General features: G+C 46.6%; 1 protein-coding gene across 2 annotated transcripts in view; it reads left to right on the top strand.

The window, feature by feature from the left end:
* The window catches only part of tlcd3b.L (TLC domain containing 3B L homeolog), a 37,695-nt gene extending 18,782 nt beyond the window's left edge, over positions 1 to 18,913 (top strand). Inside the window, exons 1-5 of one of the 2 annotated variants that reach the window (XM_041576105.1) lie at positions 7,019 to 7,237; positions 9,764 to 9,847; positions 14,236 to 14,440; positions 14,534 to 14,629; positions 17,508 to 18,913. In XM_041576105.1, the coding sequence (XP_041432039.1) occupies positions 7,113 to 7,237; positions 9,764 to 9,847; positions 14,236 to 14,440; positions 14,534 to 14,629; positions 17,508 to 17,834 (837 nt within the window). In that variant the 5' untranslated portion in view covers positions 7,019 to 7,112 and the 3' untranslated portion in view covers positions 17,835 to 18,913. Of the gene's footprint in view, positions 1 to 7,018; positions 7,238 to 9,763; positions 9,848 to 14,235; positions 14,441 to 14,533; positions 14,630 to 17,507 lie in introns of those variants that run through there. The other variant, XM_041576106.1, reaches the window with a different exon arrangement.
* The last annotated feature ends 5,419 nt before the right edge of the window (positions 18,914 to 24,332 follow it).

Below are 24,332 nucleotides of genomic sequence, written 5' to 3'. Positions count from 1 at the left end.
ACTTGGGGAGAATAATACTGGGACTGGGAGACTGTGAGGGAGAATAATACTGTGACTGGGAGACTGTGTGAGGGAGAATAATACTGTGACTGGGGGACTGTGAAGGAGAATAATACTGTGGGGGACTGTGAGGGAGAATAATACTGTGACTGGGGGACTGTGAGGGAGAATAATACTGTGACTGGGAGACTGTGTGTGAGGGAGAATAATACTGTGACTTGGGGAGAATAATACTGTGACTGGGAGACTGTGTGTGAGGGAGAATAATACTGTGACTTGGGGAAAATAATACTGGGACTGGGAGACTGTGTGTGAGGGAGAATAATACTGGGACTGATTGTGTGTGGGAGTGGGAATGGTTAGGGAGACGTGTTACTCAGGTGGGAGACTCCGGACACCTGTTAATGACTGGGCAAGTGGGTTCAGTTCAGGTTTTCTGTGTCCATTCAAGTCATGTTCATTCTGTAAATATCATACGTTGTTCGTGGGTGTAACTGTGCTCATGTCATGGTCGTGCTTCATACTTTGTATTTCCATTGAACTCTGATGTTAAAGGGGCAGTCCCCTGCCTGTGCAACAAGATTGCATTGCATATGGCTTTTGCTGAATTTAAAATTAAAGGAAAGGATAAAGTCCTGTCATACTTACTGTGATTTTCCCCCTGGCCAACACGGACCTTTGGCTTATCCTGCAACTAACAACAATCTAGAAATTCACCTCCTGTTACCCATGTCTAATGGAATAGCTAGTGAGTTAACGTGGTCATACAAAGCAGATCAAAACTGCCGATAGTGGTCCTTTAGATGGATTCGATATCTTACCGGCCAGTGTATGGGACTTCAGACCAATCTCCCTGATCAATATCTGGCCAAGATATTAATCACAAAGGTTTGATTTTTCTGGCAATCGAGTACCACATCGGCTTGATGAGGCCCTCATACCATTGGTGCCCAGTCTCTTAGTTGTTATTTGATCGTTCAGTCCTAGGGCCATCGCCCTGCCATTGGTGTGCATATCAGGGAAAGCTCCACTCATTTGACGACCTTGCATGTATGATCACTTTTAGTGTATCATACAGTAAGTATGATATGATTCCATCCTTTCCCTGGTCAACATAAACCTTCTGGAACTATTAAAACAATCAGACAAAGGAGGGAAGAATTACATAGGAATGCAGAATGCAATTTAATTACATTTTGGTTGCATTCTGAATAACTTTCTGCCCAAAAGAGGCCTTTCTTTTGGTTCTAAAGTCAATAATATAATGCTTTTTGAACATGTTAGAATTAGCCCAGGTAACTACTTTGTTGCTGCTTTGTCATCTACCCATATTCCTGCTGCCCAGGATACTACCACACTCCTTGTCAAATGAGATTGCACACTCTCAGATGTAGCCTCTCCAGGTTAGACAAGGGCCACAACAAGTGCTTGGTTATCAAGTTATGATAACCAAGCACTGCTGAATTGTTGTTTGGGCATTTTAAGGCATCAGAGGAAGGTGCAAAATATAGTGATGCAATTGCATCATGACACAAGCATGTACACTAAAATGATTGCACCTTGGAACACAAATGACTATTGCATTCCACACAAAGCTGGTTTGGGGTTTGTGAATGTGTGTCATGGTCTGAGATAGAGTCCTGCGCGGGTCCATTTTTTGGAACCCATACCTGACCTGTACCCGCAACCCGCATTCTTGCCCGCTTGGACCCGCTACCTGACCCGCAAGTACCTTATCAGCAACTCGGACCCGCTGACCATTGAGAATCAGGAAGTGCTGTCATTGTAAACCGGAAGTGACATTATCAGAAGTAGACGTTTTCAGAAAAAAGGAGTAAAAATTGCTATTGAGAAGACCCGCGGCCCGACCCACAAACCCGCAGAACCCCCGACCCGTGTCTACACCCGCACCTGGAACTTCTATCTGAAACCCACAGGGTACCGCAGGTTTTTGCAGGTAACCCATGGGTACCCAACCCGCAGCAGGACTCTAGTCTGAGAGGTAAGGGAGCTTCCGATGAACCCAGTAGGGAATCCAGTGTAAAAGTATCCATTACCAACACATGGGGAATTCTGAAGAAAAACCTCTTCATCTTGCAGTGTCCATAAGATCCACTAATGATGTTCCCCATCTCCTTGTTATTGAATTGAACACCTGCAAATTCAAACTTCACTCCCCATGGTCCAGGGTTTGATGTTTCAGGAAATCTGCCTGCTGGTTCAAAGATGCTGGGATTTGCACGACTGTTATTCCCATCAAGAATTTCTGAGCAAAGATCATTATCTGCTGCAGTTCTTTCATCATTGCCAGACTCCTAGTGCCTCCCTGGTGTTTTATATAGGAGACTGCCTCCATGTTGTTTAACTTCACACAATCAAATTCTAGAATCATTGGTTGGAGAGCTTGGAGATCCAAAAGAGGTCCCATCTGCCTGAGGCTTTGCAAACCAAAAATGGAGCAGAATAGAATCCCTTTTCTATTTCTGAATGTGGCACCGGTGCCTCCACCCACTTAAAATTAACTTTGAGATGTAAATCAAACAAAATGTCCTTATTTTGTTCCTGAGGTTGAGGTAGTTTACAAAACAACCCTGTGTTACCACTGATACTCACTGACCCATGCATCCTTTGTTTCTTCTGCCCAGCTTCCCAGTGAATCTGGGCAGGTGTCCACCTGCTGGAATTTGGACAGGTGTCTCCTCATAGTTGCTTAAGCGGACTCATTGGAGATCTAGCCTCTCTGGATTTATTACCTATGAAAAAAACTGGACTGGTCGGCTTTCCAGGAAGATGCTCGAAAAAATTCTTGCCCGGCATGTACGTTTCAGCGTCTACTATATGTCTAGCTGTGAATCTATCCTGGCACTGCAGAATATACTTGACACCTGAGAAAAGAAGGTGATTTTCCCTCCAGATGACTTGGAAATAATCTCTTCAAGGGGTTTCCCAAAGAGCATCTTCTCTTCAAAATGAAGTCTACAGAGGATGTTCTTGGATGTGGTATCCACAAACCATGCCCTTAATCACAATGCACAACAGGCAGCTATAGAAAAGGTCATGTTTCCTGCAGCCAACTTTACTAGGTCTGAAGATGCTTCCAGGCAAAAATTGCATGCCATTTTAATGTCATACAGTATCTGTACCTATTGCTCTTTTAATGTTGCCCCTCAAGTTATTTTTTTTGACCATAAGGATATGACTTTAAGAACTGAGATTAAGGTCACTTCTGGTCTGCACATAGCACCTGCAACCATATAGTCCTTTTCAACTCAGTTCATTTCCATTTCTCCAGTGAATGTCTAAGAACAGACAAGTCATCTATAGGGGGCCATCTGCTTAGACAGATGAGCAACCGGAGCATCAACAATTGGTGGAGTTTCCCAAAATGATATACATTCTACTTGAAAGAACACATCTTTTCCATCTTTGGCTCAACTGGCACTTTCCTAGTGTCATGGGCCTATCGGCTCCTAGTGGAGAAGTCCGGACCAAGGTAGAAGCTTGGGGTTAAGTCCAAGTTTGCGGGTATCCAAAGGGGTCAGGCATAAGCGTAGTCATTATGTGGCGTCAAGACGCGGGTGTCAGCCCACGTGGGTCACTTTTCTGCCACTCTGCAGTCAAAAGGTCTCGAACCACCTAATGAATAGGAAAATTCTGCTTCTGCTGCAGAGGTTGACAGTTTTCTTCCTCCTGAAGCATCAGAGATTACTTGACTGCTATAATGAGCGCAGGAATTTACTTCATATCAAAAGATGGTCCCGTTCATCCTCTGAAAGATCCTCTTCAGAATCCTGAACCTCTGCATCTGTCTCCCTTCCCTTTGGAGTTACTCAAGGTTGCTGCACCATTGCCTCCAGTCACTAAAAAAAGAATCTTCCCTTAAAACAGTGACATATATATACATGTCATATATATATATGAGATTTAAAAAAAATAAAAAATCACATGGGTAAGAGAAGGGGAGTTAATAGATTGCTAGGGGTGCAGAGAGGTGGGAGGGGTGGGATAATAAAAGGATTATATTGACCAGGGATGACCAGGGAAAGTTAAACCTCTTGTTCCTATGATCACAATCTTTGTGACTGTGGTTCAGTACATGGGCACTAGAGGGCACAGCTCTCCCATGTCTATGTTATGGCTTGGGAATATTTATATTTTGTTCCCATCAAGCAAGTGGTAGGTTTAACTGGCACATAATTCCAATTTTACATTTACAACTGTCTGTTCCTAATGCCAGTCTATACAAGGGTCTGTGTCTAATGCCAGTCTATAAAGGGGATTATGCCCAATGCTAGTCTATAAAGGGGTCTGTGCCTAGTGCTAGTCTATATAGGAGTGCCCAATTTCAGTCTATGCAGGAGTCTGAGCATAATGCTACTCTATACAAGGGTCTGGGCCTAATGCCAGTATGTACAGGAGATTATACCCAATGCCAGTCTATACAATGATCTTTGCTTAATGCCACTCTTTACAGGGGACCATACCCAGTGCCATTCTATACAGGGGATTATACACAGTGCCAGTCTATACATGGGTTTATGCCTAGTTCAGGTCTTTACAGGGGTTTATACCAGTCTATACTGGGCTGTATGTCTAGTGCCAGTCTATACATGGAATTGTGTCAAGTGCCAGTCTATACAGGGGTGTATATAGTGCCAGTCTATACAGGGGGGTGTATTTAGTGCCAGTCTATACAGGGGTGTATTTAGTGCCAGTCTATACAGGGGTGTGTATTTAATGCCAGTCTATACAGGGGTGTATTTAGTGCCAGTCTATACAGGGGGGTGTATTTAATGCCAGTCTATACAGGGGTGTATTTAGTGCCAGTCTATACAGGGGTGTATATAGTGCCAGTCTATACAGGGGTGTATTTAGTGCCAGTCTATACAGGGGTGTATATAGTGCCAGTCTATACAGGGGGGTGTATTTAGTGCCAGTCTATACAGGGTTGTATTTAATGCCAGTCTATACAGGGGCGTGTATTTTAGTGCCAGTCTATACAGGGGTGTATTTTGTGCCAGTCTATACAGGGGTGTATTTAGTGCCAGTCTATACAGGGGTGTATTTAATGCCAGTCTATACAGGGGTGTATTTTGTGCCAGTCTATACAGGGGTGTGTATTTAATGTCAGTCTATACAGGGGTGTATTTAGTGCCAGTCTATACAGGGGTGTGTATTTAATGCCAGTTTATACAGGGGTGTATTTAGTGCCAGTATATACAGGGGTGTATTTAGTGCCAGTCTATACAGGGGTGTATTTAATGTCAGTCTATACAGGGGTGTATTTAATGCCAGTCTATACAGGGGTGTGTACTTTATGCCAGTCTATACAGGGGTGTATTTAGTGCCAGTATATACAGGGGTGTATTTAGTGCCAGTCTATACAGGGGTGTATTTAATGCCAGTCTATACAGGGGTGTATTTAATGCCAGTCTATACAGGGGTGTGTATTTAATGCCAGTCTATACAGGGGTGTATTTAGTGCCAGTCTATACAGGGGTGTATTTAGTGCCAGTCTATACAGGGGTGTATTTAGTGCCAGTCTATACAGAGGTGTATTTAGTGCCAGTCTATACAGGGTGTGTATTTAATGCCAGTCTATACAGGGGTGTGTATTTAATGCCAGTCTATACAGGGGGGTGTATTTAGTGCCAGTCTATACAGGGGTGTATTTAGTGCCAGTCTATACAGGGGTGTATTTAGTGCCAGTCTATACAGGGGTGTATTTAATGCCAGTCTATACAGGGGTGTATTTAGTGCTAGTCTATACAGGGGTGTATTTAGTGCCAGTATATACAGGGGTGTGTGTTTAGTGCCAGTCTATACAGGGATGTATTTAGTGCCATTATATACAGGGGTGTATTTAGTGCCAGTCTATACAGGGGTGTGTATATAGTGCCAGTCTATACAGGGGTGTATTTAGTAGCAGTCTATACAGGGGTGTATTTAATGCCAGTCTATACAGGGGTGTATTTAATGCCAGTCTATACAGGGGTGTGTATTTAGTGCCAGACTATTCAGGGGTGTGTATTTAGTGTCAATCTGCAAAGGAGTACCAACCTGTACAGGGTTACTTTGATCATGAACAGTATGGCAGCTCCTACTGAGTCCCACGGCTTCCCTTTTAAATGTGAATATGCTTGAGAGGATCATGGGAAGTGCCAGGCATAACAGTCAGAATAATAAGTCTCTTCTGTCCCCTAAATCCACTCTGTCCCCTTTGTCCTCTTCCTCTCCTTTGCCCCCTACATCCCTTCTGTATCCTCCATCTCCTCTGTCCCTTTCATTCCCTTCATCTCATGTGTCCTCTTCATCTTCTATGTCCCAACCTTCTCCTCTGTCCCATCTGTCTTCCCTGTCACCTCCATCTCTGTCTTCAACACCCCTACTGTCTCTTGCATCTCCTCTGTCACCTCCTTCTCCTCTGTTTCCTCTGTCTCTGTGGCCTCGTTGCCTCCTGTGGCTCCTCCATTCCCTCTGTTATACCTGTCTATACAAGTCTCTTATACAGATGTATATTTTACCTTATACAGTTATGCCAGTCTGATTGAGTTAAATGGCAAGTTATAATGAAGCGCCCCCCCCCCATGCCAGAGGCAGGTGAAGGGCGTATAGAGCCTGTACTTATAGGCAGGATTAGAAGACATTCCCAAGCTGGATTATGACAGTCAGGAGCTGCAGGACAGAGGAAATAAAATCAATCCTATGCCTTTAAACCCCTCCTCCTGTGCCATTCTCTCTGTCTCTCTGTCTCTCTGTCTCTGTTTCAGTGAGTGTCCCTGCCTGTATGACATGCCAGTGCAGCAGTCTGTATCAGTGAGGGGAGCCTGGAACTTGGGTACCACTCAGCATCATCTCCTCCAGCCCAGCCAGCCCCTCCTTCCCTCTCCCTGACCCCTTCCCTGTCTCTGCCCAGTCCCCTCTTTGTCTCTGGGACTGTCTCCCCATTCTCCTGCATCCCTGTGTGCCTCTCTTCAGTATTTGCCTCACCTCCCCCTGTCTCCTCCTCCCACAGCTCTCTCTCTATCTCTCTCCATCTCACTCTCCGCCTCCTCTCCCCCCAGCCCTCTCTCTCTCTCTCTCTGCCTCATCCCTCCTTTCTCTCTGCCGCAATGGTACATGTTTTGGTGGCTGGGAGTCTCTTCTTCCCCGGTCTCTTCCTCCTTTCCAAGGCCGGACTGCGGCGACTGCGCATCTTTCGTGGGGACGAATCCAACACCATCATAGTGTCAGCAAGGTAATGGGCCCCCCTACTGCAGGGAAGGGAGGATGGGGGGGGGGGTGCCATGCAGGGCTGGGGCAATAGGGTAACTCCCCTGATGTGGGAATGGGGAGAAGGTATGAGGTGCAGAAGGAGAGTATAGGGCCAAAGGGAGTGAGAATTTGGGGCACAGTGGAAAGGTGCTGCTGAATGGCACTCACTAAGCCAATCAGGGGAGAGATTTATTCTAGCAATAAGCCTGCACTATACACATGCTGGAGCTGCTGGGGAGGGCCCTGGGGGATTGTTTTTATCAAGAGTCAAACAAGTAAGTCTATAAGCCGGCACAATGTATTGGGGGCCCAGGAAGACAAAAATTAGGGCAGAGTTAAAGGGTAAGGGGTGGGGAGGCGGAAGTGCTAAAGTACGGGGGGGAGTGAGTGAATGAGGGGACACTCGTGACATTGCAAAGGAGACAGGCTTAGCTTAATCCTATGGTAGGACCCGCTCCCTCACTCCATCATTTGTGCTGCCGGGTGGGGGGGGGTCACTAACTCATTCTGCACATGCAGCAAGTTTAGGTAACTCTGCGCCCCTGCATCATGTGCTGCCATGTACTGTATTTAAACACTGTGTGAGTGTGAGTGCATGTATGCTTCCTTGTACTGCCCTAATCCCCTCCTTCCTTGTACTGCCCTAATCTCCCCCTTCCTTGTACTGTCCTAATCTACTCTCTTCCCTGTACTGCCCTAATACCCCCCTCCTTGTACTGCCCTAATATCCCCCCTTCTTTGTACTGCACTAATCCCCTCCTTCCTTGTACTGTCCTAATCCCCTCCTTCCTTGTACTGCCCTAATCTACCCTGTTCCTTATACTGCCCTAGTCCCTTTTACTGCCCTAATCTCCCCTCTTCCCTGTATTGCCATAATCTCCCCTTTTCCTTGTACTGCCCTAATCTACCCCGTTCCTTGTACTGCCCTAATCTCCCCTCTTCCTTGTACTGCCCTAATCTCCCCTCTTCCTTGTACTGCCCTAATCTCCCCTCTTCCCTGTACTGCCCTAATCTCCCCCTTCCCTGTACTGCCCTAATCTCCCCTCTTCCTTGTACTGCCCTAATCTCCCCTCTTCCTTGTACTGCCCTAATCTCCCCTCTTCCTTGTACTGCCCTAATCTCCCCTCTTCCTTGTACTGCCCTAATCTCCCCCTTCCTTGTTCTGACCTAATCTCCCCCCTTCCCTGTACTGCCCTAATCTCCCCCTTCCCTATACTGCCTTAATCTCCCCCCTTCCCTGTACTGCCCTAATCTCCCCCCTTCCCTGTACTGCCCTAATCTCCCCCTTCCTTGCTCTGCCCTAATCTCCCCCCTTTCTTGTTCTGTCCTAATCTCCCACTTCCTTGTTCTGTCCTAATCTCGCCCTCCTTGTTCTGCCCTCTTTTCCCCCCTTCCCTGTACTGCCCTAATCCCCTCTTCCTTGTTCTGCCCTAATCTCCCCTCTTCCTTGTACTGCCTTAATCTTCCCCTTTCTTTGTTTTGCCCTAATATCCCCCCTTCCTTGTTCTGCCCTAATCTACTCCTTTCCTTGCTATGCCCTTATCCCCCCCCTCCTTGTTTTGCCCTAATCTCCCCCCTTCCTTGTTCTGCCCTAATCTCCCCTCTGCCTTGTACTGCCCTGTATTTGAGTGATTTTGCCTCTCAGGATCTGTTGCTTCCTAAACGAGTTCAATCCCAGGAGACCTCTCCCACATGATCATGTGTGTGGGGGCTACAGGCAGTAGGGTGGGCCCAGTGTGGCTCATGTGCTACTAACAGACGGGTGTCAGGAAAAGAACATAATGAGTGAGTGTGCTATTCTGGAAGTCCAGATGCCCATTATACAGACTATACAGACTGTGGGGCTGCTGAGTTTCCAATAGATCCTAATCCAGCACAACTCTACAAATACAAACACCATGCTCCAGTCCTCCTGTAATTCCTCATCTTCCCTTTCTGGGTCTTGGGTGCAGGTGCCCTACATAAATGACTAGTGCCGATACAGGACATGGGCACATTCAGGCTCTATGGATATGTGTATGGGGGGCATGGAGACACTTTGCTGACTCTCGCTGTCACTGTACAAAGACAAATTGCACTGAGCACCTTTTATTATTTAAACTACAACCCTGCACCTATAAAAGTAATTGTACATTACCCCCTGCTCTCATCATATGGACAGGGTGCCAATGTGCCAGTGTCTGGAGTCTGTACCCTCAGCATGGACCCCATAATGTAAATCTGTTGCCTTTCCTAACCTCATCCTTGTGCTACAGCATGACTGTGTTGCTTGGGGTTTTTTCTAAAACATGGCAAGGTGATTGGATTGTCCTGGGGACCCTGGTGCAGATTCCAGGCTGGGTTCTCCCTCTCCTGCTACTTCTGTTACCCCCTCCCTCCCCAGATACTCTATAATTATAACTAAAACCCCGCAGGGTAAATGCTAATTATCTAAATAAACTGAAGCTGCATGAATTATTGAAAGGTACAATAAGGCACCAGAGTCTCAACTTGTTCATTCTCTTTACAGACTGGTCTCCTCCATACAAGCCGTACTGGCCTCTACAGCTGGCTACATCGTCGCCTCCTCCTGCAAGGATGTCATTCATGACCAGTAAGTGGGAGCGAGTGGGGTGGGAGCGAGTGTTCAGGGACAGAGGGATGTGCTGGGGAGGAGGTGAGCAAGCCGGCTGCCTGCAGACTCAGCGAAACATAAGGAGCCATTAAACATTTATATGATCAGATGTGCCCTGTTGGGGAAAGGTGTGTGTGCAGCGACAGGGCGACAGGAGAAGCTTTGTGAGTAGTTGTGCCAGAAGCTGTCACTGTCACACTCGCAATTTTCCAAAATAGCGCTCTCAATTTAACCCCTTTCCCAAAAATACATTTCAACCTGCTCAGAAATCTCATCACAGGGTCAATTAAAAATGTTTCTTTTCTTTTTTTTCCCGCCCTGACCGTCGGCAGGGCGGCAGCTGCATGTTATTCTTCTATTACACTTCAGCAACTGTTATTAAGCTTAGTTTTCCTAAAATGGTGATCTGACGAGTGTGGTCACACTCCCCAAAAGCTTCTATAAGCATGCTACAGTTTTGGTTATTAGGTCTACCTTGGTTGGGACGATGGGAAGGGTGGGTTAGGGAGGATGAGGGGGGGATTGGGGTTTATGTTTGTACCTGCAGATTGGAGCTTATAAGTCAACAACGTTAGTACTTTTACTGGAAAAAATGGAATTTCTATCATATGCAAAGTAATGGACACACCATCTGTCTGGATACCCACTAATGAACATAAGTTATGGCTAAATTATCTATTATTTCATGGAATGTGATGGGACTAAATGCCAAATTTAAAAGGAGCTTAATGTTTAACTATCTGAAGAGATTCCCCCCTCCATCCTTCTCCTCCAAAAATACCTTACGGGACAAAAAGCCTTGCTCTTAAAAAACCATGGGTGGGATGGCACTTCCACGCCACATTCTCCTCCCACTCAAGAGGAGTCTCGGTACTAATTCATAAAAGCCTATGCTTTGAATTGCACAAGCTCCACTTGGACAATTATGGAAGAGTCTTAATCCTCCATGGCTTAATTGTAAATATATCTATTACTCTGATTAATATTAACATGCCACCACCATTTAAACAAACTGTCAAAATTTCCCCCTGGCCCTGTCTGTCTAATGGGAGATTTTAACTGCTGTCTAAACCCATCCCTAGATAAACTCACTCCTGACCCTCACACCTCCACTAAACTGGCCATTGGGCCGAGGCCCTTCAATGCAAGGACTTATGGAAATGGAAACACCCACTCCAAAAGGTCTATTCCTGCCACTCCATAACACACAAGTCCTTCTCAACAATAGACTTGGCCCTAGCCTCCCAAGACCTATTACCCCGTAATGGACCAAGTCCAATACCTACTCCAAACCCTGTTTGATCAATCCTCCCTTTAACTCAATTTACGTTGGGGCCCAGAAAGGCTATGGCAACTCAGTCCACCTTGGATCAAAAAATGACACAATTGCCTCTGCAAACACCCAGGCCTAAATTACTGATTGTCTCCCTACCCTCCAACAAGACTCCGGGACCAGATGGGCTACCCCCGAACTCGGAACAACTTGCCCCTAAATATTTGGAAACTCTCCAGAGGCATTAATAGTGGTCATTCCCAAACAGGGAAAGGAACCCATCCCTTTGCTCATAATACTGCCCTATTTCTCTCCTCAACACAGACGCCAAGATCCTGGCCAAGAACTAGAGTTGTGGCCTCACTGGACTATGCAAAAATCTTTGATTCTGTAGAGTGGGAATAACTATGGGAAGTCTTATCCCATTTCGGGCTGGGTCCGAGAAGCTTAACTTGGATTAAACTCCTCTACAAGAATCCCAGAGCCCAAGTCAGAGTCAATGGTTTCATATCCCCCTCCTTTCCACTAACTAGGGGAACAAGGCAGGGGTGCCCCCTATCTCCAGTACTATTTGCCTTGCCAATTGAGCCACTGGCTATCCTAATTAGGCAATCCCCCCCCCAAATCAAAGGCCTAACCCTAGGCACCACACAAGAAAAGATCTCTCTTTATGCAGATGACAGCCTAGTGTACTTGGCCAACCCCAACAACTCGGTCTACTTAACATGGTCAACCAATTTGGCTTTTTCTCAGGCCTGTGGATCAACTGGGAGAAATCTGTTCTGTTCCCAATAGACCCCAATCAACCCCAGAATCTACCACCTGAAACTCCCCTGAAATGGGCCAACCAGTTCAAATACCTAGGGGTTACAATTCATGTGGATGTTACCAAAAACATTAAACCTGGATCCAATCATTACCGATCTATCATGTACCCTATCCCGCTGAGATAGGGTCAACATTGTCAAAATGATTTACCTCCCCAAGCTACTATACATACTCCATAATACCCAGTCCACATTCCTAAAACTTTTTTCAAGAAACTGAACCAACTCGTTCCTATGGAACAAAAAAAAACTACTCTTACTACACCTCATAAAGCCTGGTTGTTAGCTCTCAAACTCCTAGGGTACTCCCCACCCATACTATCCCGGTTTCTCCCTCTGTGGGGAACTCACATTTACCACACTTTACCTTCTGGCCCATGCAGAACGTTTATTGCCATTGGGACCTTCTAGACAATTTGACCTTTCCTACGTACCCCATGCTCCAGCAAGAATGCCAATCAGATTATATACCATTTTTTAAATACCTTTAGCTTAGACATGCCTTTTGCTCCCAATTTACCACTCTCAACCTTCAACTCTCCTCCCCTAATATAGAAGAAACTCTCCAGGACCTAAATCCCTCTAAGATGGTATCTCAACTGTACCGAAACCTGCTATTGTTGGGCCCCAAACCCTTTAGAATATAGTGGTGGGATATCAAGATTCCAGACCTTGAACAGGACGACTGGGATGAGGCAATAGATAACGCCTATAGCTCCCTCATCTCTAGTCTAATACGATATAAAACAATACACCATCTCTATATAACTCCCATCTGACTTAGGCACATGGGGAGAATCCCTGATGATTCCTGCTCTAGGTGTGGGAACTGACAGTTGAATTCTTCCACCTGATTTGGGATTGTGCGCAAATCTTTACCTTCTGGACCCAAGTTATAACTTTTATAGCAGACACCCTGGATTTGCCACAGTTGATAACAGCAGCTATCTGTCTCCTGGTGGTCGTAGAGCCTGTAATCCCCACCAAATGTGCCAGGGTGAGCTCATGTATACTATTATTCTATGCAACCAAAACTGTGGCAATGCACTGGATGGGTTACTAGAGATTCACCCACCAAAGTTGATAAGGTCTGGGGGCCATGGTGCGATATTGACTCTCGGGACCTGAAATAGGGTGCCCTGAGTACAACCTTACATAAGGCAAATATACTATCTTCTGTTCTTCCCTGGACCAAATGGTGACCCAAACTGATACTGACATCAGAAAATAACCTTTTTTTTTATATCTATCATAACATTGCCTTTGAATGCTATTAATAATGTTGTCATAAAAGTATTTGCCTGATGCTTTTACATCACCTTTCTTACCCGCATGTTCCTGTATGAGGGGGCGGCCATATTTGTGCAGCAGGAGTCCGTTAGCATTGGAAACTGTAACTGACGGGTTAAGAAGGGACAGTCAGGTTGTCAAAACAGTCGTGTTAAGGAACTTCAAGTAACAATTACTTACAAAATTAAAACTATCAGTGAAAATGATCAACATGACCTATAGGTAACTTTTAATGTAGATTCATGTTTTGAAAAGAGAATTTTTAGTGTCAGTATCGCTTTAAAACACAAGAGCTACCTCTTGGTGTGTCCAACCAATAACCCCTACAGCTATAGTGTTACACTACTCTATACTGTTTGTGGCGACCTGTATTTCATGCTTGACGCCGTGTAATGCATATGGGTTGTTTTGTAGTGTTCTCTTTGTTTTTACATGTTGAAAACAATAAAACTTACCTTTAAAAAAAATGTTTCCTGGTTTCTAAGGTCAGTCACCCTGGTAACCAGAAACCTGATGGCTGAAAAATCGATCGTTATTATTATTAACTGATTATATAGGAAGGTTAGTATCGTGGTTCTGTTGTACAATACATGTGACATGGCATATCCCGCAGGTGTAATGTGAAGAAAGGGTTAAACAGCAGGTGACCGGTTCAAGGTTAACCCCCCCCCCAGCCCCCATGCTGTAATCTGATTTATTTGCAAGAATTAATACATTTAGGGGATTACTAACCTCGCTGAGAGCATGGCAGATGGAGCTCAGATCAGCCTACAGAGAAGGGAGATTAATCCATGTGGACATTTGTTCAGCACCCAGTACCTAATTGGCTCATAAGGATCCTTGAACCTTTATCCGCAGCGGCTTCACCTTCATACTGTACACTCTAAGTAGTATGGCAGCTCCCACCTATGTGTATAACAAGGCTGTATAATATGTTGTGCCTGAGGGGAAGTATTGACCCGTGTTTGTCTCCCCAGGCACTGGCTGGCTGCCACCTACACCCGCTTTGCGGTGCCCTATTTCATCTATGATATCTACGCAATGTATCTGTGCTACGAGCACAAGCACAAGCTGAAGGGCCACAGTGGTGGCTGGAGCCTCACCAGGGCCTACCTGTACAAAGAGTTCCTCATGATCCTGCACCACGTCTTCATGGTGGCTGTTTGTTTTCCCGTGTCTGTGGTAAGACGTGCTGACGTGTGACCCCTAATGATCTGGGGGTGCAGGGGGGCCTCAAGGCAACACACTCATTCAACTTGTCTTTTTTCTTTTCAGCTCTGGAGAGATGGCAAAGGTGACTTCTTTTTGGGGTGCATGCTGATGGCCGAGGTCAGCACTCCTTTTGTATGCTTCGGCAAGATCCTCATTCAGGTCAGTTCTGGGACTTTTATTCAAAAAACAGCTGAACAGCTGCAGCCAATGGCCCTACAGTCTCCATCTTGCCTTACTGTCTCCATCTTGCCCTACTGTCTCCATCTTGCCTTACTGTCTCCATCTTGCCCTACTGTCTCCATCTTGCCTTACTGTCTCCATCTTGCCTTACTGTCTCCATCTTGCCCTACTGTCTCCATCTTGCCCTACTGTCTCCATCTTGCCCTACTGTCTCCATCTTGCCCTACTGTCTCCATCTTGCCTTACTGTCTCCATCTTGCCCTACTGTCTCCATCTTGTCATAATGTCTCCATATTGCCCTAGTGTCTTCATCTTGTCCTACTGTCTTCATATTGCCCTACTGTCTCCATCTTGCCCTACTGTCTCCATCTTGTTGTTTTGTCTCCATCTTGTCGTTTTGTCTCCATCTTGTCCTACTGTCTCCATCTTGTCCTACTGTCTCCATCTTGCCCTATTGTCTCCATTTTGTCATACTGTCTCCATCTTGCCCTAGTGTCTCCATCTTGCCCTAGTGTCTCCATCTTGTCCTACTGTCTCCATCTTGTCCTATTGTCTCCATCTTGTCCTACTGTCTCCATCTTGTCCTACTGTCTCCATCTTGTCCTACTGTCTCCATCTTGTCCTACTATCTCCATCTTGCCCTACTGTCTCCATCTTGTCATACTGTCTCCATCTTGCCCTAGTGTCTCCATCTTGCCCTACTGTCGCCATCTTGTCCTACTGTCTCCATCTTCTCCTACTGTCTCCATCTTGCCCTACTGTCTCCATCTTGTCCTACTGTCTCCATCTTGTCGTTTTGTCTCCATCTTGTCCTATTGTCTCCATCTTGTCCTGTTGTCTCCATCTTGTCCTACTGTCTCCATCTTGTCCTACTGTCTCCATCTTGCCCTAGTGTCTCCATCTTGCCCTAGTGTCTCCATCTTGTTCTACTGTCTCCATCTTGTCCTATTGTCTCCATCTTGCCCTAGTGTCTCCATCTTGTCCTACTGTCTCCATCTTGTCCTACTATCTCCATCTTGCCCTACTGTCTCCATCTTGCCTTACTGTCTCCATCTTGCCCTACTGTCTCCATCTTGCCCTACTGTCTCCATCTTGCCCTACTGTCTCCATCTTGCCCTACTGTCTCCATCTTGCCCTACTGTCTCCATCTTGCCTTACTGTCTCCATCTTGCCCTACTGTCTCCATCTTGTCATAATGTCTCCATATTGCCCTAGTGTCTTCATCTTGTCCTACTGTCTTCATATTGCCCTACTGTCTCCATCTTGCCCTACTGTCTCCATCTTGTCGTTTTGTCTCCATCTTGTCCTATTGTCTCCATCTTGTCCTATTGTCTCCATCTTGTCCTGTTGTCTCCATCTTGTCCTACTGTCTCCATCTTGTCCTACTGTCTCCATCTTGTCCTACTGTCTCCATCTTGCCCTACTGTCTCCATTTTGTCATACTGTCTCCATCTTGCCCTAGTGTCTCCATCTTGCCCTAGTGTCTCCATCTTGTCCTACTGTCTCCATCTTGTCCTACTGTCTCCATCTTGTCCTACTGTCTCCATCTTGTCCTACTGTCTCCATCTTGTCATACTGTCTCCATCTTGCCCTAGTGTCTCCATCTTGCCCTAGTGTCTCCATCTTGTCCTACTGTCTCCATCTTGTCCTACTGTCTCCATCTTGTCCTACTGTCTCCATCTTGTCCTACTATCTCCATCTTGCCCTACTGTCTCCATCTTGTCATACTGTCTCCATCTTGCCCTAGTGTCTCCATCTTGTCCTACTGTCTCCATCTTGTCCTACTATCTCCATCTTGTCCTACTATCTCCATCTTGCCCTACTGTCTCCATCTTGCCATACTGTCTCCATCTTGCCCTAGTGTCTCCATCTTGCCCTACTGTCGCCATCTTGCCCTACTGTCTCCATCTTCTCCTACTGTCTCCAACTTTCTTTACTGTCTCCATCGTGTCCTACTTTTGTCCTACTTTCTCAATCTGTTCATTCTGTCTGATTGTTCTCTTTAGCAGACCCTGCATGGCCGATATAAGGTGCTAACTTGGCCATTTCAGATGCAGTCAGTAGCCTATTGGCCGATGCTTGTGGTTGTACTTAACTGGTATCTGGCTCATTATCTTTTGTGCAGATCTCAAAATCCTGTTGGGCAAGTGCCATTATTGACACCCCTGAATAAACGATCCCCATGTGCAAAACCCCTTTCTATTTGAGTCTAATGTCTGTATGGTTATCTGCATCCTGTTGTCCCTGTACCTTGTGGCCCTGTACCCTGTGGCCCTTGCACCCCGTACCCTGTGGCCCCTGTACCCTGTGGCCCTTGCACCCCGTACCCTGTGGCCCTTGCACCCCATACCCTTTAGTCCCTGCACCCCGTACCCTGTGGCCCTTGCACCCCGTACCCTGTGGCTCTTGCACCCCATACCCTGTGGCCCTTGCACCCCTTACCCTGTGGCCCCTGTACCCTGTGGCCCCTGCACCCCGTACCCTGTGGCCCCTGCACCCCGTACCCTGTGGCCCCTGCACCCCGTACCCTGTGGCCCCTGCACCCCGCCTGCACCCCGTACCCTGTGGCCCCTGCTATCTGAAAAGTGACCGTATGGGTCTGTGTCAACCAAACAGGTTCAGACTGGGGTAAATTGCAGCCAGTGTGTCAATGTAATGTGTATAATGTTCTGCTGCTTTATCTGAATGGCTGATTCACAGCACTGCTGCCTACAGAGGCCTGTGACTATTGTATCTGTGGCTGAAACTGGAATTAAAATAACCAGAAATGTATTCCCCCCCCCCCCTCTGTTTTTATCCCCCCCTCACTGAAACCCCTTATCTGCTCCCTTTCTGTCCTTCTCCCCTCTGCCCACAGTACAAGAAGCAGCACACCCTCCTGCACCGCGTCAACGGGGTCCTAATGCTGGTGACGTTCTTCTGCTGCCGCCTCCTGCTCTTCCCCTACATGTACTGGGTGTATGGGCAGCGCGTGGGGCTCCCCCTGTACAGAGTTCCCTTCAACCTCTCCCCGGAGTACAACCTCGGAGCCGCAATCCTCATGGCCCCCCAGGTCTACTGGTTTTACCTGATCTGCCGAAGAGCTTACACTCTATTCCGGCAATCTGTGCTGAGCCAGCGGCCCAAGAATGGACACCCAGCCCCCGTCAGCACTTCAGCCAAAGAACAGGACTGCTCCCAGTGACCTGGCCCCTCTCTGCCCTCAAACTGCTGGATCTAGTTGCCCCCTTCCCCCCCAAACAAGGCCAGGCTGAAGCAGCTTTACAAGACTGTGCCTTTAACTGGAGGCAATAAGGGACTTTATGGGGTTCTGCTCGGAGGCGGAGCCGTGTGTCTCCAGGAGGGGAGGAGTTTGTTATGTGTGTCTCATCCACCAGGTGGCAGTATTATACACAGGGGAATATAGACCTGTGCTACTTGCAATACACTTAGTGACCACTAGGGGCAGTTCTTGCCCTAATCTACGTGCGTGTGCAAGGCAATGGCATTAACCAATCGTTTATTGTGCTACTCAGTGCCTAATGAATGGCACCTACACTACCCACACTCACCACCGGGTGTCCCCCCATTCATTAAAGGGACCTTACCCTACTCAATGAACGTATGGTAAAGTAAAAGTATTTGCCCTCCTCCCCTTCAGCTCTTTGTGTGGGCGAGAGCAGCGGGTGCCCCTTTGTTTTTCCTCCCTTTAGATTTGGGGGCAGCAGCATGTTAGGGGTAAGTATTACTGCTGTAACTTTAAGAGAATGGCTGAAATCTATGGCGCTCGTAGCTGCACACTAAAGGGTTAAGCATGGCCAGATCCTAGCCAATCAGCAGGCTGCATTGTTCCACTGACTCAGCAGAGCTCTTTGCTTCTCAATCCCTCGTAAATCTCATAATCTCATTGGGTGACACATCCAGGGTGGCTGATGGGAAATCCTGTCTTAAAGGATTTTGGGGGAAGTGCAAGGATGGTCACACCTGCCGTCGCTTTAAGAGGCGACCATAATGAATCCTCGTTAGTTTAATCAGCATGAAATTACATTTGGAATGTACTGTTCCAGGGTTTGCGAAATGTTCCAAAATATTTATTTATTCTCCACCGATCCCTCCGACTTCCCCAATACCCCTGTACCCCAGCTCAATACACCCTCATCCCTTATTTATTTATTTTTGACTTTTTTTAATGAATGTAAATAGGTTTCCGCAGAGCGAAGTCAGAACCGACCGGCGATTTCTATTAACTGTACAGAGTATTAAATTCATTCAACTGGAACCAAATGTGTCGCCCCGACTGAACTCATTCAGCAACCTGCTGCCTGCTCTATGTACACATCTCCTTATCATTTACAGTAGGGGGTACATTATCCCTTATAATACATGAGTGATACTCAGAGTTCCCTGTATAACTCAGCCTGCAGCCTTGTGTCTTTATATGGTCACAGAACAACCCCTCAGTGACTTCTAATATCCTTATCATTTACAGTAGGGGGTACATTATCCCTTATAATACATGAGTGATACTCAGAGTTCCCTGTATAACTCAGCCTGCAGCCTTGTGTCTTTATATGGTCACAGAACAACCCCTCAGTGACTTCTAATATCCTTATCATTTACAGTAGGGGGTACATTATCCCTTATAATACATGAGTGATACTCAGAGTTCCCTGTATAACTCAGCCTGCAGCCTTGTGTCTTTATATGGTCACAGAACAACCCCTCAGTGACTTCTAATATCCTTATCATTTACAGTAGGGGGTACATTATCTCTTATAATACATGAGTGATACTCAGAGTTCCCTGTATAACTCAGCCTGCAGCCTTGTGCTTTTATATGGTCACAGAACAACCCCTCAGTGACTTCTAATATCCTTATCATTTACAGTAGGGGGTACATTATCCCTTATAATACATGAGTGATACTCAGAGTTCCCTGTATAACTCAGCCTGCAGCCTTGTGTCTTTATATGGTCACAGAACAACCCCTCAGTGACTTCTAATATCCTTATCATTTACAGTAGGGGGTACATTATCCCTTATAATACATGAGTGATACTCAGAGTTCCCTGTATAACTCAGCCTGCAGCCTTGTGTCTTTATATGGTCACAGAACAACCCCTCTGTGACTTCTAATATCCTTATCATTTACAGTAGGGGGTACATTATCCCTTATAATACGTGATGGCGAGACCCGGTTTGGGCCAAATGAGAGTTTAATCAGAATTTTTCTAGTCGTGCCTCCGGTCAGTGCAGACGTTAGGGTTTTGTCTTCATTCACCTCTGGAGGCAGGACAGAGAATTGAATTTTGTTACCCCCTGGTCCCTCCCACTGTATTTATACTGTAGTTTGTCTTCACCTTCTCTCATCAGTTCTTTATTCGGAGATAGAGTGTCTTATTTTATTTTTCCATTTTATCTTCTGGACTTCACACTGCTCAGGTGCTTATCCAGTCCCAGGTTATGGGCAGAGCAGCCCCTCTGGGATATTGGTTACAACCAGCAAACTGTAGACTCGGCACAAGGACACACAGAGCTGTCCGCCTAAGGGCTGCGCCATTAATTCGGTTATGACGGGAAGGGGCCGAGATTCTCTAACAGCTAAGAGCACGCAGAGCTACCCCTTAAAAAACTGGTGGGATCACCAGACAAGGCATCGCTTGCAGCACCCCAGCACCAAAAGCAGTATGTGTCGGGGAATAGCTGGTGGACATGGAGTGGGCATTTTAGGGGACACGCTAGGCAACGCGCGATAACTTCTCTTGCGTGCCAAAAACACTATATGCGCCCAAAAACCAGAATGGGGGGATGTGCGCACCTACGTCACATGCGAACCGCACATCAGCACTATCAACAGGGGGGACAGTGAAGAAAGAGAGGAAACCAGATAAACTCCCTAAATATCAATGTAACGCAGGGTATCTCAAACCCACAACTAATTCCAAGGTTCTGGTCTCGGCCCACTCTTCCGCCTTTGGCTTTGGGTGGAGCCCTCCTGCCACTCAGATGCCGACAGGTCTTAATGTAGGAGAACCAAGGAGAGAGTTCTGAGCAAGGGAATCAAGTGTGGGGTTGTAGAATGGGAACAAGGAACGTAGTCAAAAGCCAGGCCGGGTCGTAACTATCAGTCAATACGGTACAGATACAGGAGACTTAGGAATGGTCGGGGTCACGGGCGGGTCAAATACCAAAATTGCGGCACAATATCAGGATCCTAATGAGTAGTGAAAATGGGCAATAATCAGGACAGGCAACAGAAAGGATGAAAAGCAGGGACAGGCAGGATCAGTAACAACTTGAAATACACAGAAGAAAGCACCCAGGAACTTATGAAAAGATCTTTACGTTGGCCAATGATTTCCCCATTGAAAGCTCCTTAAATATTTGAATTTCACGCTGGTAAAATTGGGAACTTCCGGAGATAGCTGGAAACAGCCGACCAGGAAAAAGCGCATTCACAGCGCCGAAGAGGACGGATGAGGCGGGCGTCCCTGTCGCACCACCACTAGACCACCAGGGTGAGTTGTTACAGTAAAGTGTACACTCCCTAAGGAAATCACAGAGAAACTACTGCTCTGATTGCAAGCCTACCTGAGATATCATCCATACCTGAACCACCAGTACTGTCCCCACAAGTAACTCAAACCCAGCCCTCACACGGCCCAGCCACATCACCAAGCACTCCATCACCAACACCAGGGCAGATTACTACTCAAATGCCTACAGTAGAATGCCCCTGCACCCTGGCCCTGGGAATTTGACCCTTCCGCACACGTTACCCAGATGCCCACTCAGGAGAATTCCTACAATGGATTATGAAGACCAAACAACCGCCCCCCCCCCTCAAGGAGGGCGCAAGAGAGCAGAGTTACTGCCATACTAGCACCGTCCTCAGAATCTAAAGAGGGACTAGCCTCAGACACTGAGGGTAAAGAGACATTGGGTCAAGACTTGAATAGCTCAGCACACTCACAACCTCAATCGGACTCTGAGGAGGAAGCGCAGTCAGCAGCGACCCCAGAAATATCGAAAAGACTGCGGAGAGAGATGATGCAAACACTAGAGATCAAGGACGAGACAGCAGCCCTCTCTAGGGCAGATAGACTTCTAGGAGGTCAAAAGAAATCAGAATTAGTCTTTCCGATCTTTAACTCCATCACACAAGCAATTGAAGCTGAGTGGATACAACTGGATCCACTCACACAAAGATTCTCTAATTCTATCCAGTACCCAAGAGCACCAGAAAAAGTGGGACAGAGCCCCTAAGATGGACTTGGCGGCTGCCCAACTATCATGGCAAACAGCCTTACCAGTAGAAGAGGCTGCATTCAAGGATCCACTCGACCGTCGGAGTCGGTCCTCAAACAATGTTATACACAGGCAGCTGCAATACAGGCGGCGGCCTCAGCGGGGCTAGCCCACACCACCAGACATTGAGCACAGGAGTCAGCCAGACATACACCAGCAATTACAAACGGATGTGGAAAGACTGCCCATGACTCTGGAGGTCACTAGGTTGACAGCTAAAACAACGGCAAAAGTGGTGGTGACTCGTAGAGCCCTATGGCTAAGGCATTGGACGGGAGATACCGCATCCAAGCTGTGGAAAGACTGCCCATGTCTTTGACCTTCCTGGCAGAGGCAGCAATGGAGGTCACCAGGTTGGCAGCTAAAACAACGGCAAAAGCGGTGGTGGCGCGTAGAGCCCTATGGCTAAGGCATTGGACGGGAGATACTGCATCCAAGCTGAGACTATTATCTTTAAAATTCACAGATGAGTCCCTATTCGGACCCAACTTAAAGCAGATCATAGTGAAGGTGACAGAAGTATCTTCCTACCCACGGGCAAAAAAACACAACCGAGAACATATCGTTCCTTTCGCCCATACTCCAGAAACTCCTCAGCAGACCTACCTGGCAACAGCAACCACATAACACCAAGAAACCCAATGCCAACAAGCCCAACTCTGCCTAACTCAGCCCAGAAATACAGGGCACAAAAGGTAGGGGGTAGGCTCCAAAAGTTCATCGGGACATGACAAACACAAGTAACAGAGACAATTGGGTACTGACCATCATCCAACAGGGCTACCCTTTTCCCCAAGTCTCCCGGCAGTGAGGGTTCTTACATCATCCCCTCACAGAGAACACTTGCCAGAATCATAGAAATACAAAGGTTTCTACTCCAACTTATTTCTGGTACGCAAGAAGGAGGGATCATTCCGCCCAATACTCAACTTAAAGTGATACTGACACAAAATTTAATTTTGAAAATATCAATCTACATTAAAAGTTGCCTATAGGTCATGTTGATTGTTTTTCACTGAAGTAATTGTTATTTGAAGTTCCAACCTGACTGTTTTGCCAACCTGACAGTTAGAGTTTCTAATGCTCACAGACTAGTGCTGTACAAACATGGCAGCCCCCTCATAGAGGAACATGGGGGTAAGAAAGGTAATGTAAAAGCATCAGGCAAATACATTTATGGCAAAGTTATAAATATCATTCAAAGACAATGTTATGTTATAAATAATAAAAAAAGGTTATTTTCTAATGTCAGTATCTCTTTAAAACCTCTAAACCCAATGGTCTAGCAAAAGTTCAGATCGGTGGTTGCAGCTATGGAACCAGACATTTTCATGACTTCAATAGACCTGCAGTTCTATTGAGGACATTTCTCAGATTTGCTGTCAAGGAAGTTCACTATCAGTTTACTGCGCTACCCATTGGTCTCAGTACAGCACCACGCGTTTTCACCAAGGTTCTGACTCCGATAGTGGCCTACCTTAGATCCCTGGGCGTGCACGTCATACCATACCTGGACGACTTTCTGATCAAGGCCCCCACGGCAGCACAGGCAACCAGAGAAACAGAATTGTGTCTGTGGGTGCTAGCACAACATGGTTGGTTAATCAACCACCCCAAAAGTTCTCTCATACCAAGCCAAGCTATTAGATTCCTGGGCCTTTTGTTCGACTCCAAGAGGCAAAAGGTTTACCTACCTCACGACATGGCGGGAACACTGATAGGGACAACCCAATCCTTCTGCGACAAGAAGGAGACCTTCAGCAGAAGACTGCCTTCGACTTCTGGGACTAATGGCAGCAGCTCTAGAAGCCATACTCTTTGTCAGGTTCCTTCTCAGGCACTTACAACACAACTTTCTACAACATTGAAACAGAAACCACCTAAACCTGCAACAGATAATCCCCATCTCACAAACAACCAGGGGCAGTCTTCTCTGGTGGACAAGAGAGGACAACCTCCTAGAGGGAAGGAGTTGGGCAAGCACTACCTGGGAAGTAGTGACCACGGACACCAGCCTCAGGGGTTGGGGCAGTATACAGAGAACTTACACTCCAAGGGACTTGGTCCAGGGAGGAGAGCCTCCTACCACTTCAATGTGCTGGAACATCAAGCGATAGCATTGGCACTAGAAAAATGGTCAACACCCTTGAAATCGCGGGAAGTCTTACAGCGCAACAGCAGTAATGTATGTCAACAAACAAGGGGGCACTGAAGCAAATCGGCCATGCAAGAGGTAGCAAGAATACTAACCTGGGCAGATCAGACGGTCACAAACATTTAAGCTGTATTTATACCAGGGGTACAGAACTGGGACGCAGACTACCAGAGCAAAACATCAACCGACCAGGGAGAATAGTCACTCAATACCGAGATCTTCCATCAGCTGACTCGCAGG

The sequence above is a fragment of the Xenopus laevis genome, chromosome 9_10L, assembly GCF_017654675.1.
Source record: "Xenopus laevis strain J_2021 chromosome 9_10L, Xenopus_laevis_v10.1, whole genome shotgun sequence".
Lineage (NCBI taxonomy): Eukaryota > Metazoa > Chordata > Amphibia > Anura > Pipidae > Xenopus > Xenopus laevis.
Note: the sequence above shows the minus strand (reverse complement) of the source record. Positions and strands in the feature narration are given on the sequence as shown.